Source organism: Vanacampus margaritifer, chromosome 1 (assembly GCF_051991255.1).
Source record: "Vanacampus margaritifer isolate UIUO_Vmar chromosome 1, RoL_Vmar_1.0, whole genome shotgun sequence".
NCBI classification, from domain to species: domain Eukaryota; kingdom Metazoa; phylum Chordata; class Actinopteri; order Syngnathiformes; family Syngnathidae; genus Vanacampus; species Vanacampus margaritifer.
Window position 1 is genome coordinate 4,348,406 of NC_135432.1, and position 14,078 is coordinate 4,362,483.

The 14,078-nt window shown below is 40.1% G+C and overlaps 1 protein-coding gene across 3 annotated transcripts in view; it reads left to right on the forward strand.

Annotated features, from left to right (window-relative positions):
* Positions 1 to 11,460, forward strand: part of LOC144053384 (sodium-driven chloride bicarbonate exchanger-like) — a 31,729-nt gene extending 20,269 nt beyond the window's left edge. For all 3 annotated transcript variants that reach the window (XM_077567800.1, XM_077567783.1, XM_077567791.1), the window contains 15 exons: positions 407 to 507; positions 1,052 to 1,226; positions 2,018 to 2,151; positions 2,242 to 2,487; positions 2,870 to 2,975; positions 3,826 to 3,987; positions 4,079 to 4,192; positions 4,622 to 4,783; positions 4,863 to 5,114; positions 5,194 to 5,262; positions 6,855 to 7,028; positions 7,140 to 7,262; positions 7,379 to 7,443; positions 7,540 to 7,644; positions 10,259 to 11,460. In XM_077567800.1, coding sequence (XP_077423926.1) covers positions 407 to 507; positions 1,052 to 1,226; positions 2,018 to 2,151; positions 2,242 to 2,487; positions 2,870 to 2,975; positions 3,826 to 3,987; positions 4,079 to 4,192; positions 4,622 to 4,783; positions 4,863 to 5,114; positions 5,194 to 5,262; positions 6,855 to 7,028; positions 7,140 to 7,262; positions 7,379 to 7,443; positions 7,540 to 7,644; positions 10,259 to 10,334 — 2,064 coding nt within the window. In that variant the 3' untranslated portion in view covers positions 10,335 to 11,460. The remainder of the gene's footprint in view (positions 1 to 406; positions 508 to 1,051; positions 1,227 to 2,017; positions 2,152 to 2,241; positions 2,488 to 2,869; positions 2,976 to 3,825; positions 3,988 to 4,078; positions 4,193 to 4,621; positions 4,784 to 4,862; positions 5,115 to 5,193; positions 5,263 to 6,854; positions 7,029 to 7,139; positions 7,263 to 7,378; positions 7,444 to 7,539; positions 7,645 to 10,258) is intronic.
* Positions 11,461 to 14,078: the final 2,618 nt, after the last annotated feature.

Sequence of the window (14,078 nt, forward strand, 5' to 3'; positions counted from 1 at the left end):
TCTGCTAAGTACTGTCTCAAATGTTTTCCAATTTCGATACTGTAAATGTATAGGATTGTATGCCGAGAAACGTTCCTTGGGACTAGTAATATGGTGCTACAGATAAAAAAACAGCCATCTTTTTAATGTTACTGCACATTGTCCTAAACTAAAATTTCCACTAAACAGATTATGAAGTGTATTGAGTGTAAATTGATCCCTTGGCAGCTGCATGAAAATCATCAAAATGTACTACTTCACAAACAATATCTCGAAGTAATAATAGAATATAATTGGAAAATGGAAAAATGTCACTCTTTAATATGAATGCCTTAGGGTGAGACCGTGTAACACAGCACTGTTGTAATTTCACACTTCTTGAAAGTGTGGAGGTCAGATTCAACAAAAACATGTTTTCATCGTACAGGAAAAGCGGAAGCTTCCTCCCCTTCCAAATGGAGTCACAGATCTTGTTGAATCAGAGGAACACGGAGGCCATGGTGGCCCTGAGCTTCAACGTACTGGAAAGTAGGTAGAAAAGAGACAGACCGTAATTGCTTTCACACTGGCTTTGCCTTCAAGTGTTGCATCAGCCGTGCACTAATGGATTAATTGGCCCCTTCTGTGAATACAGAACTCACCTACCCGGGACGCTGCTTTGTACAAAGTGCACCTTCACACAGCCACTGCGGCTTTGCGCAATGAGATCATTAAATCTGCGGCGATGTCAGCATGACAGAAACAATTGCTTTCAATGCAAAAAGCTCTCTTAACTGCAAGTCTCAGGTTGTTAAATTTCACAATACGCTTACACGCTGGCAGCTTTCCTCCTTATGTTGCTACCTCAGAAGATGAAAAGTTTAACACCCTATTCTTACTATCCTAACCTTACATATTGTAAAAAAAAAAAAAAAAAAAGATTGGTGACAATTTGACAAAGTCAGTGTGTCAGCGTGTCATCATTTGAGCAGTGCTGGCAAGTAATTTCTTTGCTTTTGCCGAGCTCCAGATTTTACATTTACCCACAGGTAGCAAAGCTATGCGCCTAAAATGTGTCTTTCCCCCCCTCAAGGCTGTTTGGTGGTTTAATCTTTGACATCAAGCGGAAGGCCCCTCACTACCTTTCTGACTACACGGATGCCCTCAGCCTGCAGTGTCTGGCCTCCTTCCTCTTCCTTTACTGCGCTTGCATGTCACCTGTCATCACCTTTGGAGGTCTTCTCGGCGAGGCTACCGAAGGACGTGTGGTAAGAGGATTAAAATTAATAATAATAATAATACAGTGAACCCCTGTTTATCGCGATTTATATGTTCCAGACCCACCCACAATAGCAATGCAAAATCAACTCCCAGTTGACGTTTACCGTAAAACTCACACACAAAAAAAAATAGAATTAAACAATGTATATTTCAACACCAAAATGTTTGCCCAAACCATAATTTAGTTAAATGCTAGCAGATAATACTTTCCAGACTCATAAAACAATTTAAGATGAATGGATACCATATTTAAAGGGGAAGTCAACCTTAAATATTTTTGACAATAATATGTTATATGTGACCTCAAAACATGACATTCTGATTAATATGACATTTGTGGAATTATATGCAGCAAAATCCAGCCGTTTTTACCCATCTCAGGGGGCGGACATTTTGCAACTTGCTGTCGACTGAAAATGATGTCACAGTTGGTCAGGCTCAGGCAACGACCAATCACAGCTCACCTGTTTTCTGAAGCTGAGCTGTGATTGGTTGTTACCAGAGACCTGAGCAACTGTGATGTCATTTTCACTTGACAGCAAGTGCCAAAATGGCTGCCTTCTAATATTGATAAAAACTGCTGTATTTTGCTGCCTAACTCATATTCCACGAACGCAATATTAACCAGAATACTGCATTAGTGGAGCTGCATAGAACATGTTATTGTCAATCATTTTTGGAGGGTTGACTTCCCCTTCAAGCATTTGGATATTATCTAAGTATTACTTCCGATGATAATCTAGTATTTGACCCATAATGATCGCTCGTATGTTTTCAGAGTGCTATCGAGTCCTTGTTTGGGGCTTCTATGACTGGAATTGCCTACTCACTTTTTGCTGGACAGCCACTTACAATCCTTGGCAGCACCGGTCCAGTCCTTGTGTTTGAAAAGATCCTCTTCAAGTTCTGCAAGTGTGTCCTTAACTTTGATTTTACAGTTCTCGCAGTTGAATCGTTTTGCAAAGACATGTCATTTCTGAAGAATTTCATATCCTCTTGCAGGGATTATGGCCTTTCCTACCTCTCCTTGAGGGCCTGTATAGGACTTTGGACGTCCTTCTTCTGTCTCCTGCTTGTGGCCACAGACGCCAGCTCGCTTGTTTGTTACATCACACGGTTCACAGAGGAAGCTTTTGCTGCCCTGATCTGCATCATATTCATCTACGAGGCCCTGGAGAAGCTCATCCACCTGGGCGTGCACTACCCCATCAATAAAAACAACAACCTTCAGAAATTAACACAGTATTCGTAAGTGCCTTATAAAGCTGTTTACAATGGGTATTCCTGCAAGCCAAGGCCAATAGTTTTCAGACTGGATTCGGGTTCGAATTTCCCGCCCTGTGTCTGTGGCGTCATGTGCGCATAGTGTATGTCAAGTTTAATTTCTGTCAACAGTTGGCAGTAGCAATTCAAAATAAAATGTTCTGCCTTCAGTAGCTTTAAAAGTAATGACGTTGAATGAGCTGAGACCAAAGATAAAAAAACAAAAAACAAACATAGCTTCCGTTTTCCCCAATGTCCTAAAGAAGTTAATGATTAATTAATATTTTTTTCCTTCTAAATATGAAGCCTACTAATTCAGAATTATCTACAGGTACAGTAACTAGATGGTCTACATTGTATTCCATAGATGCACTTGTGTGGAGCCCAGAAATCCCAGCAATGAGACTCGGCTGTTCTGGGAGGAGAAGAACATCACAGCCTCAGAGGTCAACTGGACCATGTTGGAAGTTAAGGTAAAAAAATCTTTAAACTCACTGGCCGGGTTTATCAGCACAATCCAATTATATCCGGCCAATAGTTCTGCCTGTGTTTTTTCATAAGCAAGGTCATTAGCAAAAGTGACATAAAAATGCTGAGATGTCTTTTTACACTTGGCCCATTTCAGCCAAATTAACTCATAGTGCATTTAAACCTAGACTTCTAAACTACAGTCAATTAATACATAAGATAATAATTATTATTTAAATAGAACCTTTCATACATTAACTCTTTGACTGCCAGACGTTTTCAGAAAAGGGATGCCGTGGGTGCCAGCCGATTTAAGCATTTTGACTGATCTTTCAAGGTCCACAGAAAATGATGTGTTTGGACTATGGAAACACACATACTACCAAATGATAGATGAAGATTGGACTCTCATCTTTCATCAGAAAAAAAAGTTTGTTTCTACCTTATTCCGTTTTTCAGTAATCAACAATAGAAAATGGTTAGTTTCACCTCTGTTTTGGGAAAAAACGTATTTTAACGTCTTTGGCACCCCTCCATAGGATTTTACTAAACGTTATTTAACGTTTTTGGCAGTCAAAGAGTTAAAATGCAACTAAAGGTGCTTAGCAATTAAAACATCCAAAATACAAGGAAGAAAAAAAAACCCACTGAAGATAAAAACTAAACGACAACTAAATAAAAACTGTTCAAGGCTTAAATAAAACTAATGCCAAACTAAAAGACAATAAAGTAACTGGTAACTAAGAAAAAAAAATAAAAGGGGTTAAAAAGATCATTTAAATGGCAAACTAAAAAAATTTATAGTCTCGGTCATCATCCCACTATCATCCTGATCGTGTCTTCTGGCGCCAGTAGGAGTGCGAAGATCTGCACGGGGATTTCATCGGCACCGCCTGCGGTCCCCACGGCCCTTACATACCTGATGTCCTATTCTGGTGTGTGGTCCTCTTCTTCTCTACCGTCTTCATGTCTGCCTTTCTCAAAGAGTTCAAGACGAGGCGCTACTTTCCGACCAAGGTCATTACTAGCGTAGCTACTGGGGGGTGTAGTTACATCCAAGTCGATGCCGTTTGATCTAAAAGAGCGTCTTGTCCATGTTTGCCTTCAGGTGCGGGCCATCATCAGTGATTTTGCAGTCTTCATCACCATCCTCACCATGGTTCTGGTTGACTACGCGCTGGGCATTCCTTCACCAAAGCTACAAGTGCCCAATAAGTTTAAAGTGAGTCTTATCCAATCCTCCCAATCAGTTTTTATGAATTAGTCAAAACAATGGCTGAAAGCAAGAATGCAAAATGGCCCCATTTTCATAACTTTTTGCCTCCTGTCTTTTTGGTATCAACAATTTTTTAAGTCCTTTGGTGTTGAAAAATCGTCCAAACCCAGATAGAGTTTATTCCCACACGGACGACAAACCTGCACAGTAAATTTTGTGGAGTAAATTTTACTCTAAACAGAGTCTATTTGGACCCACTATATAGAAAGTAAAATTTACACTTGGAAGAGAGTAAAATATTCAGCGTAAATTGTACTTTTTTTTAGTATGTATGAGAGAATTTGCCTATCCCGTGAAAAAAAAACCTCTTAAAGATTTTTTAAAGAAATAATAATAATAATAATAATAACCTCTTTCTGTCTGTGCTGTTTTTAGCCAACCAGAGATGATCGCAGCTGGATTATAAACCCAGTGGGCCCCAACCCCTGGTGGACCACCATCATCACCTTCATCCCTGCTCTGCTGTGCACAATCCTCATCTTCATGGACCAACAGATCACAGCTGTTATTATCAACAGGAAGGAACACAAACTGAAGGTACGCCGATCCACATGACTTCAGAAGAGGTTCTTGAACTTGCAGTTAAAATGTGCTGGTGTCGTTTGCGGTCTTTCAGAAAGGCTGCGGCTACCACCTGGACTTGTTCGTGGTCGGGGTGATGCTGGGCGTGTGCTCTGTGATGGGCTTGCCGTGGTTCGTGGCCGCCACCGTGCTTTCCATCTCTCACGTGAACAGCTTGAAGCTGGAGTCCGAATGCTCTGCACCGGGAGAGCAGCCCAAGTTCCTGGGCATCCACGAGCAGCGCTTTACTGGCCTCATGATCTTCACCCTAATGGGCTGCTCTGTTTTTATGACCTCTGTGTTGAAGGTCAGTCAAATAGACACATAAATACATGCTGTGTAGATATGAAGAGCTCCCAAATTCCTTGTCTGGGTTTGAATTCTAGTTCATCCCGATGCCTGTGCTGTATGGAGTGTTTCTCTACATGGGGGCGTCTTCACTTAGAGGCATCCAGGTGAGCTGTGAGAGTCTTTCAGACATGTTTTTGTTATGTTCGTTTGTTGTTGGGGTTTTTTTTACAGCCAAAATATCATCTCAAAGTGTGGCATGTGGGCTCCCTCTAGTGGCATGTGAAAGAATCATGACATAAGTACAGTTCAGTCTTATTTAACTTTTAAGTTCAATAACTTTGCATTTGACCTTTAAGAGTTTTTTTTTTTTAAATGTTTAAGTCCACCTTTTTCTTTCACTTTTTTTTTGCAGTCCAAATTAGCCAAATCATTACCTAATAACATTATTTTTTTCTCCTATGTTTAAGCACAGTGTTGATGTTAAAGTGTGCATAATATTACAGCGGCTGATGTACAATAATATTGAATATACTTTTTCTTTAAATGGATGGGTGAATGGATGGATGGATGGGTCGGCTGGTTGGAGGGTCGGTGGATGGATGGTGGATGGACGGGTGGGCGGGTGGGTTGGAGGGTCGATGGATGATGGATGGATGGGTCGGCGGGTGGGTTGCAGAGTCGATGGATGGATGGATGGATGGATGGATGGATAGATGGATGGTGAATGGATGGATGAATGGGTCAGCTGGTTGGAGGGTCGGTGGATGGATGGTGGATGGACGGGTGGGTGGGTGCTTTGTAGGGTTGATGGATAATGGATGGACGGGTCGGCGGGTGGGTTGCAGAGTCGATGGATGGATAGATGGATGGTGAATGGATGGATGGATGGGTCGGCTGGATGGATGGATGGATGGATGGATGGTGAATGGATGGATGGATGGGTCGGCTGGTTGGAGGGTCGGTGGATGGATGGTGGATGGACGGGTGGGCGGGTGGTTTGGAGGGTCGATGGATGATGGATGGACGGGTCGGCGGGTGGGTTGCAGGGTCGATGGATGGATGGATGGATGGATAGATGGATGGTGAATGGATGGTGAATGGATGGAGGGATGGGTCAGCTGGTTGGAGGGTCGGTGGATGGATGGATGGACGGGTGGGCGGGTTGGTTGGAGGGTTGATGGATAATGGATGGACGGGTCGGCGGGTGGGTTGCAGAGTCGATGGATGGATGGATGGATAGATGGATGGTGAATGGATGGATGGATGGATGGGTCGGCTGGTTGGAGGGTCGGTGGATGGATGGATGGATGGATGGTGGATGAACGGGTGGGTTGGAGGGTCGATGGATGATAGATGGACGGGTCGGCGGGTGGGTTGCAGGGTTGATGGATGGATAGATGGATGGTGAATGGATGGATGGATGGGTCGGCGGGTGGGTTGGAGGGACGATGGATGAATGGGTCGACGGTTGGTTGGTTGGTTGGGTTGGATGGTTGATGGATGGATGGATGGATGGATGGGTCGGTGGATGGATGGATGGATGGATGGATGGTGAATAGATGGATGGATGGGTCGGCGAGTGGGCGGGTGGGTTTTAGGGTCGATGGATGGATGGATGGATGGATGGATGATAGATAGATAGATAGATAGATAGATAGATAGATAGATAGATAGATAGATAGATAGATAGATAGAAATGGATACATGATGTTTTTGAGAAAATGTGACTTTCTGTACCCGACCTCTCTGTTTACAGTTCTTTGACCGTCTCAGATTGTTTGGGATGCCGGCCAAACATCAGCCTGACTTCATTTACCTTCGCCACGTTCCACTGAGGAAGGTGCACCTCTTCACCATCATCCAGCTCAGCTGTTTGGTGCTGCTGTGGGTCATCAAGACCTCCAGGGCCGCCATAGTTTTCCCAATGATGGTAAAAATAAATAAATAAATACATAACTCATATATCCTAAGAGCGTCATTGAACCTTTGGTGGCTATTGAATATTACATCCAGTGTGTTTTGTGTATTTATGTTGTACAAGGTCTTGGCACTCGTCTTCATCCGTAAGCTTTTGGACTTCATCTTCACGAAGAGAGAACTGAGCTGGTTGGATGACTTGATGCCGGAGTGGAAGAAAAAGAAGCTCGAAGATGCTGCACAAGAGGTGCGGCAATACATAAAGCTGATAAAGGACAATGTGAAGTCATTTGTAGTTGAAAGTCCGATTCCATCTGTATCGTGAAGAGGACAGCGATTCCTTTATGTTCTGTCTCTCCTCAGGAGGAACACAGTATTATTGTCGAAGAAGAAGGCATTGTGCAGGTTCCACTTGAGGCGCACTACAAGTAAGTTTAGAAGTCATTTTGTAACACTGAAGCTCCCTCCTCTATGGGTATCTTTATTATTTCAAATCCAATTTTTTTTTTTTCATGTACTTGAAGGGGCGACCCAGCTACAGTGAACATCACTGACGAGATGTCGAAAGGTTCCTTTGGGAACGTTTGGAAGAGTGTGAACCCCGTAGAAAAGGATCCAGCTGCTAAAAGGTATGCCCTCGAAAACAACAGCAACAAAAGAGAGAATATTGTTTTTGGGTGAATCTCACGTTTATTATTTAAAATCTAATTTTCTCATTGTTGTGTGGGGATGGTATGTTTAGGTTCAAGTGGTTCGTGTCCGTACTGTTTTCGGCCACTGAAAAAGATTTTTTGAACGCTTTTGTCTTCGTCAGCTGGTTTCGTTTTTGTTCGTTAACTTATACTGAAATATGATTTTTGCTCCTCACTTCACAACACACATAGGTGCCTCCCCCAGCACCCCCTTTTACTCTAGTCACTATAACTCTTTGACTGCCAGACGTTTTCAGAAAAGGGATGCCGTGGGTGCCAGCCGATTTTAAGCATTTTGACTGATCTTTCAAGGTCCATAGAAAATTATGTGTTTGGACTATGGAAACACACATACTGCCAAAACAAGATTGGACTCTCATCTTTTATCAGAAAAAAAAGTTTGTTTCTACCTTATTCCGTTTTTGAGTAATCAACAATAGAAAATGGTTAATTTCACCTGTTTTGAAAAAAACGTTTTTTAACGTCTTTGGCACTCCTCCATAGGATTTTACGAAACGTTATTTAACGTTTTTGGCAGTCAAAGAGTTAAACTGTTCCACATGATTACATTTAGTTAAATGAACTTTCTATGACTGTGGAGCTTTTTTTCATTGTATTTTAAATCAAACGTGTGCGTGAACATGACTTATGAGAAGCCCTGTCCTAATGGTTGTCCAGCCAGTAGACTAACATAGAATCTCCTGCATTGCCTCCCTCTGCCTCATTCCACCCATCAAGCTCCCCTTCCTAACCTCTCAGAAGCTGAGAAGCCAAAGGTGAGTCTTGTCCTCTTGCTTGTTTAGGGTTAGCAAGTTTTGACCCAGTCATCTCCAATGAATGTTTTTTTTGGGGGGGTTTGAAAGAGGACACACTTGGCCTGGGCACGCATGCTTTTGTGCTGGCCGTGCATGTTTGCCCTTTGCGTGCTTGGAAGAATACAGTAGGCGCTCCATTTTACCCGTTAGCCGTACGACGGGTTTTTGAGATACAAGTTGTCGCTCAACCGACTTTTCTTTTTTCAGTTTTTGCAATACGAGTGTTGTATGGTCGCAGTGAACTCAACTCACGTCACGACGTGCAGCAGTTGTTCAAAAAACAAGCTTCTCGCTGTTTATTGGTTCTCTTCAAAACAGCCATATAACTTCCTAAGAAAGTCCATTAGCAGAACGCTAACACATGATGCAAAAATGCATTTAATTGGCTAACGAATAGCATTGGTGTCAATGTGTTATGACCAGTGTTGGGTACGTTACTTTAAAAAAGTAATTAGTTGTAGTTGCTCATTACTTGCTTAAAAAAGTAACTGAGTTAGTAATTGAATCACTTCATAATAAAAGTAATTCATTACCAGGCAAAGTAACAATTTTCACTACTTAAAAAAAGTTTGATATCAAACAATTTGGATTTTTTTTAAATATATTATTATTATTATTATTATTATATTTTTATACAAGGAATTAAAATTACGTCCAGGCTATATAGGGTGTTTTCATTTATTTTTGTGAGAATTTATGACTCAATCCATAATATGACACATCATATAATAATAATAATAATAATAATAACTCAGTAAATTTAGAGTGGTAATGTTTGTTCTACCGCTGCCAGTTACTACAGCAATCAGAATAATAATAGAAATCAAATAAATGCTGGCTAGATGGTGATTTGTGGCTCATCTATAGGTAGTTTGTAGACAGTCCTAGCCAGTCCCTTCATGATTTCTCTTGGTGGATCATGATTGTCAACAAATGGCTCCTCATGGCGGCCGTTTTTGGGCAAATCTCGACTGTTATTTTTGATTCATGTCACTCTTGTCAAAGATGTCAAACCAGTTCCAGGCGAGGACGTGGACTCTTTGCTAAATTGCAAAAATATGCTAAGCCTTAAGGTCCAGAAGGAAGAAGGACGACCCGTCCGTCACGCCGTGACACGTTTCCTGCGGCACCTCCAAAATAAAAGTCACTATACGTTTCAGCTTTCAAGACGCTTTTATTGTGACGAGGTCCGACAACAACAGTGCATCTAACTTACTTCGAACTTAAGCTTACTTCGAGCCTTGAATCTAATAAATAAATTGTAGCGCAACACATTTCTCATACAATAACGATAACAGCGTTTCAAATATGGGGAGAATAATTAGTTAGATTCGTCCGTTTATGGAAAAAAAAAAAAACTGAGTTACCTAACGCCGTTATTCCTACCACTGGTTATGACGCTCCTAATGATCTGACCATTTAGTTTATCATCTCTTTCTATATCTATGTAGCTAGCTAGCTATCCGTCCATCCACTGTTCTGACTATCATCTATCTAGCTATCCAATCCGATTCCTCCATTGTCACACCTATGCTCCTCACAGCCACTAGGGGGCATGTTTGCACGATATCTTGCGATGCGGCGATAGCGCCGCTCAATTATCCAGTGATATAGTCATCAATGCATTTGCTCCTTTCCTCAGCCTCCTTTTGTATTTACAAAAAAAAATATTGTTTTCTGGTATTTCAATATGTTATCCTTCCGCATCCCCCCCATCCCGCTCCCCACCTGTTTAGTTTACCCAAGAAAGTTGAGAAGCGCCACAAGCGTCGGAGGCACGGCAAGAGCTTGGACCGGGAGACAAGTTTGTGATGACACTCACTGGCAGACAATGCCATCGTTCTGTCTGTTTTGTTCATTGACGAAGAAAAAAAAAAACTGTGCCACACTCCACCATCTTTGTACTGTGTGTGATACACTACTTTTTTTTTTTTTTTGTTATGTGTGTCGTGTTCAACTTGTGAATAAAACATGAAATTAGAAACAACATAGGTGACTATATTAAAGATTCAGTGCACATTTGTGTGAAACCAGCAACAAAACGGGCCAACTAAAGGACACCTTTTGAAAAATGTTGAATTGTATTTTGTATGTTTCGCAAAACCTGCAACATTTTTAAAATCCTGCCTCAGCTAAATTGTGAAAATACTTAAACATGTGATGGACATTATTGTAGAATTTAGGATTTCTGTGAAAAGTGTGTCTAAAGCAAATCTTTTTTGGGGAACATATTATATTCAATCTCACATACTATATATTCTGTATATGATTTTTTTTTTTTGGTGATGTTACAGCTGTTTTTATTCTTCATGTTGTTCAAGGTAGCACATGATTTTAGCATCCTTTGGCAAATTGCTACTTGGTCTTTTTCTCTTTGTTCACCATTGCTGATCTTTGGAGTGGCTTGTACAAAAATCTTTACCGCTGTCAGTACGTGTCATCCACGGACCTACGCTGTCTTCTGTGTTGTGTTCAAAATCCTTTTTTTTAAAGACACCATTAGTACTTCTAGGGATGCAATAACACTTTTTTTCTGCAAAGGGCCACCTGTAATATGAGCTGAACAGTCTTAACAATGTATAATACATACTATATTTTATTCAGTGTTACTAATATAGTCCTAAAAATGATGTCCAAGTAGGCATTTTTCTGATGTAGATGTTTCTTTCCCAATGTCGGATGCTTAGACAAACAAATAAGAGGTCAAAATTATATCAATATCACATATTTTGACTGCATCTGTGTGTATTTTATTTATATATATTTTTTGCCTTAAAACTTTGATAGATGATAGCCATGTGTGTTTGGTTAGCAATTTGACTGGAGATTGTCAAGTAATCAGTTCCAATTTGTTGTTGAATTGTTGTTTTGTTCAGCAGAATGCGAAGGATTCGATCAAGAGTGTCTATATGCATTTCAATAAACATACACAAAATTATGTTGTTGTTTTTCCCCACTCATGTCTACCTTTGCCCTTGAACATCGAAAGGTCACCTATCAGGAGGAAAAAAACTGCACATTGTCTTCAATTATAAAAAAAAATAAAAATTAAAGCAGGAGAGCATTCAAAATCACGCAAGATTTTTTTTGGAGCAGTAGTTAGAAGATGAACCAAAGAGAGTGTTGTTTCTATATCCAGAGTGGTGCTTTGAGATACAAATGACCTGTTATACGTTTTTCAAGATATGAGCAGTCGTTCTGCAGGTTTATCCTCAAAAAAGAAAAAGATGAATATTTTTGGAGTTTACGGAGTCACAGGCCTGGAGTCCCAATACTCACACTTCCACTCTTGTGCTCATCAGTTGCACGTTCCAGTTGGTGTCCAGTTCTTCAAAGCTCACTTCGCACCCCTGTTGCAGGCCTCAAAGTGTATTACCCACAATTCTTTGCAGATTTGACCAGAATAGTGGAAAAATGGTGGCGTTTGATGGTAATTTCTGTGCCTTTGCTAAAAAATGTATTTTCAAGTGTAAGTATACAAGTACTATTATTATTTTACTCGTATTATTTATTGCTTTATAGTGTAGTTGCCGTGCACTTACAGAGATATTCCAAGCCTAAAATTAAGAATTACTGTATGTTTTTTTTTACATGACAAATTCCCATTTACAATTTTTTAGATACTTTTAACACAAACCGACCAAATAAACCTTATATGATACAAATTTATTAGTCTAATATAGCCCATTTATTTAAAATGCATAATCCTCAGATTTATGTATTTAGTATTAATAAAGTATAATTACTCTAAATAATAATGAGAATATTTATTTTAAATAAATAGTCAGTTTGTATTGTTTGAATTGCATAATAATCAGGTTACCTATACATGATAAATATACTGCTACGTGAAAAAACACTTATGTCCACTTTCCCTCCCATTTTTATTTTTTTTAAAAACATTTTATGTTTTTGGGATGAAATTGAATGCAGACATCCAGAAAATGTAAAAATATAAAAAACAAATTACACTTTTTTAATACTAAATACGTAAACCTGAGGATTATGCATTTCAAATAAATATTGCTTTATTAGACTTATGAGTATCTCTTTGACTGCCAAAAACGTTAAATAACGTTTAGTAAAATCCTATGGAGGAGTGCCAAAGACGTTAAAAGACGTTTGTTTCAAAACAGAGGTGAAACTAACCATTTTCTATTGTTGATTACTCAGAAACGGAATAAGGTAGAAACAAACTTTTTTTTCTGATGAAAGATGAGAGTCCAATGTTTCATTTGGTAGTATGTGTGTTTCCATAGTCCAAACATATAATTTTCTGTGGACCTTGAAAGATCAGTCAAAATGCTTAAATCGGCTGGCACTGGCGACATCCCTTTTCTGAAAACGTCTGGCAGTCAAAGAGGTATGTATCATATAAGGTTTATTTGGTCGGTTTGTGTTAAAATTATCTTTGGAAAAAAAAAGAAATTGTCACGTGAAAAAATTTACATAAATCTTAAATTAGGCTCAGGGCTGGACTGGCCATCAGGCATTAGGGCAGATGCCCGGTGGGCCGATGTCTTTTAGGGCCGACGTGGTGCTATTCAATTATTTTTTCCCTCCATTTTACCCCATGAGACCGGCCCACAATTTAGAGGGAGCAGCCCATTAATCCATTTAAATATAGAGAGAAAACTGAACAAATAAACATCAGCGGTAGAGCTTTGTGGTAGCTAAGGTTGGTCAGGAATTGGGTTGGCGGCGGGCCTCTATCCAGTCCTGGTTAGGCTTGAAATATTTCTGTGAGTGTACTTAGCGAGCTCCTGCGCATGTGCCGCAGCTCGTTCCGGGGCGGAAATCAAGCGTGGAGTCACATCTGCCACCGACTGTGGTTTTTACTGCTACTTTATTGCAGTTTTGATATCATTTTAAACAGCAAAATTGCCAAAACAACCGCTGCCGTGATGTTTAAAGACGCAGATCAACCACAGTGGCGCAAGTCGATGACACCACACGCACTGTCCCACAATTTTTGCACGTTTGCAACCTTGCGCTCTCGGACACTTTGTGCACCTCTTTTTCGTGTTACGCAACGTTGAGGAGCGTACGGTGTCGTGTGGTTATTGGGACAGGGCCATAGTAATTCCTCTGCGTCTTCATGACGGTGTTATACTGCCCCACGGTGGCCGAGCCATGCACACCACAAAGGGGTCACAATGAATTAAACATGCTGCCTAGATTGTTCCATTCTTAGCATTCTATTCTATTAATAATCTTATTTTATAAAGTAACAATGTATCGTACATAAGGCACCACTGTATCTTATCTACTGTATCATTCTATGCTCATGTTGGAATTTCTTTGAATTGGATGCAATTGTTCGAGTTGAGTAGTGAGTACCGTCAGTCTTGCACAACAGCAACAAAATTGTTGTCATCTACTATATATGCAATCGTAATGTAAAATAATGCGGACGCTCAATGAAAAAACATTTATTTTGCAGAGCATGCTTTTTTTTTGTACTTTTTATAAATAGAAAATAATTTAAATGTGTAGAAAAAATAATGGAAGAATCTGCTTTTTTTTTTTTTGTATGGCTTTCTGTTCCTTATATTT